Below are 6,000 nucleotides of genomic sequence, written 5' to 3' on the forward strand. Positions count from 1 at the left end.
GCGGAATCGATGTCTTGGTGCTTAGGAATGTTGCAAGTATGCTTGGTGTTCTCCTCCATGCGCCTAGGGGTCCCTTTTATAGCCCCAAGGCAGCTAGGAGCCGTTGAGAGCATTCTAGGAAGGCTGATCTTGCCTTCTGTCGACTGGCGCACCGGACAGTCCGGTACACACCGGACAGTCCGGTGCACACCGGACAATGTCCGGTGCCCGATTTCCTTCCAAAGATGGCGCAGTCGACCGTTGGCAGCCTGAGAGCCGTTGGCGCACCGGACAATCCGGTGCCTTCTTCTAGCCGTTGGCTTGGCCACGTGTCCCGCGCAGATTGCGCGGCCGACCGTTGGCTCACCGGACAGTCCGGTGCACACCGGACAGTCTGGTGAATTATAGCCGTACGTCGCCGGTGAATTCCCGAGAGCGACCACTTCGCTCGAGCCAGCCTGGCGCACCGGACACTGTCCGGTGCACCACCGGACAGTCCGGTGCTCCCAGACTCAGCAGAGTCTTGGCTGCTTAGCCAAGACATTTCCAATTGGATTTTTCCTGTTTCCAGCACTTAGACACAATACATTAGTCCATAAAACAATGTACTAAGTCTGAGAAACATACCTTTATCCTTGATTTGTACTTTGTCCACCTTTTTACACTTAGGCACTTGTGTTGGACACTAAATCACCAAAATACTTAGAAATGGCCCAAGGGCACATTTCTCTTTCACCTGCCCCAATGAGGGTGCTAAAGTCAACAAAGGACAACACGACTACGGTCTAGTCTACTTTTACCACCCACGACGATGCACAATGCGCGAATATGGGGCATTGTTCCCCTATTCTGGCCACTGCTTCAACCACTCCTAGCGTGACTACGTGTAACATACGGTCCGGGAGAAATCTCCGGCTCGTCCAAGCTCAGCCTCGGCCAACTGTCCTAGCAGACGTGCATTAAATGTTACCTACTCTTCCGTGAATCTCGCAGAGGACCATGCTAAGCACTATGACAACTAATCCAACTCGACCCGCTTCCATGTACATGTTGGGCTCAAGCACATGCCCGTACTCCCGAGTCAAGCCTCGGCTCCCTACCCCGTCAGAAGAAACAAACTACATGGCTCGGACAGGAGGACAAGGGTCATCTCGTCGGTCATGCCGCTACATGGCTCGAACGTGTATCCCCTAACCACAACAACCGCACACCCACTCTTATACCCCTGTGCCTCCTCCTTGCGACTATAAAAGGAGGAGCCCGGGGCCTTCTACGAGGGACGAGACGACCACACACTACACAGCTCACAACTCACCTCACCACGATATTTGCACTCTGCCTTAATCATACTTAGAGACTTGGTACACACTCCCTCTCTCGACTGCTTGTAACCTCTACTACGAGCACTTAGGTGCAAGATAATATAAACCTTCCTCACCCACTGGAAGTAGGGCCTTCTCTTGCTCAAACCAGGATAAATCTCTGTTGTATTCTTGCATCCACCATCCAGAACAGGAGCACGTAGCACAAATTCACTAGTCGGTTAGAACCCCGGTTTCCGAAACACCGACAACGACTTCTATAAAAATCACTTTAGTCAAAACCGTCTAAAATCAGCGTGAACACAGAATCAGCCGAGTTTTACGATAGTAGAAAACCATCACTTTCTATTTTTTAAATTCTATAGACTATATTGTCTTATTTCACACGTAATCTTTACGATAATCAAATTCTCTGCCGTCCAAACAAAAAGCTGAACCAGGCCCGATGTTCGCCCGCCGTTTCGTCGTTGGGCTAGCCCATAAATGCATGTGGGTGTGCATGTTCGGATGTGGAAGCGGTGTCCTCCTAATTTTATATTTTCTTGTTAGTTTTACTCTCAATTTATGTTGATTAAGTGAGATTAGATAAATTTAAATCTTAAATAAATTAAAATCTTTCATCATTTTTTGCAATGAGATGATATCTAATTTGTTACGTTTTTCTAAAAGAGGAGTGTCCAAGAATATAGGACGCGAACCCCCACACCGTGATGACCAGAGCCAAGATCTTGAAGCCACTCATGGGGTCATGGAACCAGATCACCGCGGCGATGCTCGTCAGGGGCACCCTGACAGCGTTCAGCACGCCGGCGAGGACAGTGGACGCCAGGAACAGCACGCCGGTGCCTCCGAGGACGCCCAGCTGGAACGTGAGTGCCGTCCACACCATCAAGTTCGCGTACGCCGGCTGGCCACCGTGCGCAAACCGTGCCGACTCGCGCCGCATGGCCGGGAAGCCCTCCGCGACGGCGAGGCCCGCGGAGGTGAAGGCGAAGGCGCAGAGCGACACCGCCGCCTGCTGCTCCAGCACCACGTGGAACGAGCGCCTACCGAGGGCCCTGGCGAAGACGAGCTCGGAGAGCGCGAAGATGAGGCCGTGGAGCGCCGACCCGAGCACGTCCAGGACGAAGCCGAGCGCGTACTGGCGGGGCGTGACGCCGGGGGGCCTGTCCGACCCGGAGTCCAGCGCGACGATCACCACGCCCGCCGTGATCACGACGACGGCGTTGAGCGAGGACATGTTGAGCCGGTTCTTGGCGATGGCGCGGCCGAAGAGCGCGGAGAAGGCGAGCGACGACGCGGCGACGAGCGAGGCCGTGGACGCCGGGAGGTACGCGTAGGCCCACGCGTACATGAGGTTGTCGGCGGCGCTGAGGAGCCCAAGGAGCACGTACCAGGAGCACAGCGACAGCGACAGCGGCGTCGGCGACGCCCTGCCGAGGAGATACAGCGGCAGCAGGAGCAGCGCGGGCAGGGGCCAGCCGGCGACGGCCGCCCACGACAGGATCCACTTGCTCTGCCCGCCCTCGTTGTAGTAGAGCCGCGACAGGAGGCTCGACGCCGGGAACGCGGTGAGCATGGCGCCGCTGCTCAGGAACAGGAGTAGCCAGAAGGAGAAGGGCTTGCTCCGGTACGTCTCCAGGGAGGTGGCGATCATCTCGCCTGCTTTCCGTCTCAGCGACGGTGCGCCATTTGGCTGCGATGTCTCCTCCACCATTGCTATGTTATCTGTTATTACACGTATAAAAGGAAACTGGAAATTCAGAGACGGCCCGCGAACAGCATGCTGATATGAACAAAGGGGATGTGCGAAATGCAGAGTAAAGGAAGCTCAGGATGTATTGGTTCTAGTAATTGCTGATGACCACTTCTAAGATGTATAGGCCAGCAGAGTGCTACGATTTACAGTGATGCGTGTGGTTTGATAAAGGAAAGAACACATGGACTGAGATTTGGTCAGTTTAGAAGCAGGATATATTCAGAGTTTGTGGCAGAACTTCAGGTAACTGATGTCTTTCGCCTCTTACAATGAGCTTGAAACACAGCTAACATAATGCAAACTAGTGTTTGTCGCGCGCGCGATATTTAATTCGTATGTAAGATTTTAAATTTTACATAATATTATGTACGCACGTGATATCAAATTCATATGTAAGATTTTAAATTGTATATAAATATTATGTATTCCTACTGTTTTAGCTCTTAGTTCTTATGTTTATATTTAAATAGATGATGATAAATCTAGGCACATATATAAAACACATATATTAAATATTGTATGAATGTATTAATTACTTAAAACGAATTTTAATTTAGGAGAGTATGAGTTAATATATAGTACATAAAATGTTTAGAAAATAGTTGGTAAGCATAAACATGTGCACAACTTTTTTTTTGAGTGTGCTGATAGTATAATGTATGTAGCATGTTAGAAGTGGACCAAAGCAACATATTAGTTCGATATTTTTCTAGTAGCATTGTGTTTATCATCATTAGTATGTCTTGGACTAATCTATTTGTTTTAGTAGCTCAAAATATCCACATGTATATACATATACATAGAAAAGGGGTTGCTCATGACTACATATGTTTTAAGGACATACCTAACATCGTACAAAATACATTAACGGTATTAAACATAAGGATGTTGAAAGCATCAGTTTTCTGATACCGCTGCGGAGACGTTTTTGGAAAGCACTCTTTCCTCTCTTTTTTCATGCTTTTTAAAAGGAAAAAAAAAACAGCATCCACCGCAAAAGAATCGAACGGTTTCTATTTTAAGGATGACGTGGCCCTTCGTGGTGACGGCTAGCTGCAGGACTTTAATATATAATAATAAAATAAAATAGAGGAATTTGGATCTGTATTATTAAAAGATTACAACTTTAGATATATAGCTGCAGGATCTTATTTATATGTGGGGTTCACATGAGATAGAATCCTTACGGGCAAAATGGGATTGGTGTGACCAGTTACTCAGAAACAGGGATTGAATTTCACGATACTATTTTAGTACTTAAAAATCATTATAGTACGTATCATATTGGTCACATGAATATATTAATTTAAGTTGGTCGTTGGGAAAAATGCCGAACCACTTCCAAATTCCAATCATCCGTGTACGGCCATGGCAAATTATTCTTCTGCGGAATGTTTCAGGGTCCTTTTCTTTTCTTTCTGGCAGGTGCTCTGCCTTTGCATTAAAGTGGACACCGAGAAAACAGTACAATTTTGTTTCTTTTAAAAAAAAAGCAGTACAATTCTACGCTATTGCCGTAAAATGTTTCAGTGTCTGCTTAGTGGGTTTCATTGAAATAAGAAAAGGTTCCGAAAAGAGTGTGTGTGTACTCAAATCGCAATTCTCATGCCACTGAAAAGAGCATCCAGTTCTACAGGGTACCAACCAAGGCAACTCAAAAAGAAGAAGAAGGAAGAAACAAAAAATAAAGCACCCTAGAAACTGCTGGATGTACCCATTCTGCAGAACCCAACTGTCTTTGAGGCTTTTGATTGAGCATGTTGCTTAGAAACTGCGGGGAAACGGCAACCAGCGAGACGATCAAGTTGAATTCCCAAATCACTCAGAGCGGAGCCCTGGTTTCGGGAGCCAGGTACGCGCGAAACTGTACTGGATGAAGGTTGGAGGCGATACGAGAATTCAACCCTAGAAAAGAAGGGAACGGACTGGTTTTGTCCTGGGAGGAATCGAAGAGAGGAGACGAGTCAAGAATCAGACCTGGGGATGGGACTCGGATGGCGTGGTGGTGGTGGCCGTCGCCTTCCTTGTCCATGTTCCACTGCCTGCAAGTCTGCAACACCCTGGCGTTGGAGAATTGGAGTGGACACTCGGAAGCTCCACTCCACCAGCTGGGAGTCCCACAATCCTACGACGCAGGCAGTTCTGCCTCTCATGTAGAACCTGTAGTTGAGAATTGGAGATGGTTGGTGGACGTGCGCATATCCGTGCACAGACGGGCGGGCCCTGTTGTGGGCCCTTGTGCCTACACGCACGCGCTCCTGAACCTGAGTAACCTACTGATGACTATACAGATAGATACGTGTATATCTTTTTATATCGTATACGGATCTTTTTTTATGATATATCACCAATTAAATTAGCAGTCTTTAAAGATATATAGAAAAATAAATATATTTTTGTTAGTTTCTTGAACTGTATTTCAAGCTGCTATAATCAATTTTTAATATCTTACATCTAGTTGTTGTCGCTAGTATATATAACATAGATCTCTATGGTGAGCATACTTCGATGTCCATGTATACATAAACATGGTAGTCAAAATCACTTTCGATATTCCATACATATTCATTTTATGGCATGGTCTTTTTTCGCCTCGATGTCCCTTGGTCTTACAATTAATTTCTTAGGGCTGGTTTGGTGACCACCAAATTAGCCCTTAAGAAGCTAACCATAGAGAACTTTCTCCTCTCGAGACCACAAATTCTTTTGGTTATTAGAGCGGAGTAATTAGACGTGTTCCTAGATTCGATTGTTCAAGTGCCGTAAAAGGCAATCACGTACATCGCTGATGCAAAATTCAAGAACATTCTTATCAATCCAGCATATGAGCACTAGTTGGCATAAGATCAGTAGTTGCTCAGCTTTCTCGTCAATTACATGAAAAAAACAAGTGTCGTCTTAAGTTGTCACATTGTCCACAACATCGTTAGTTTGGATGAA

The 6,000-nt window shown here is 47.0% G+C and overlaps 1 protein-coding gene across 1 annotated transcript; it reads right to left on the reverse strand.

The window, feature by feature from the left end:
• Window positions 1-1,884: 1,884 nt before the first annotated feature.
• On the reverse strand, window positions 1,885-5,200 carry LOC100284672 (ATPUP5). Its single transcript, NM_001157567.1, has 2 exons — window positions 5,038-5,200; window positions 1,885-3,029 (listed from the first exon to the last, which is right to left on the reverse strand). The coding sequence occupies exons 1-2, from the start codon at window positions 5,090-5,092 to the stop codon at window positions 1,954-1,956; spliced, it is 1,131 nt and encodes a 376-aa protein (NP_001151039.1). The 5' UTR covers window positions 5,093-5,200; the 3' UTR covers window positions 1,885-1,953.
• Window positions 5,201-6,000: the final 800 nt, after the last annotated feature.

Source organism: Zea mays, chromosome 2, assembly GCF_902167145.1.
Source record: "Zea mays cultivar B73 chromosome 2, Zm-B73-REFERENCE-NAM-5.0, whole genome shotgun sequence".
In the NCBI taxonomy this organism is placed as follows: Eukaryota; Viridiplantae; Streptophyta; class Magnoliopsida; order Poales; family Poaceae; genus Zea; species Zea mays.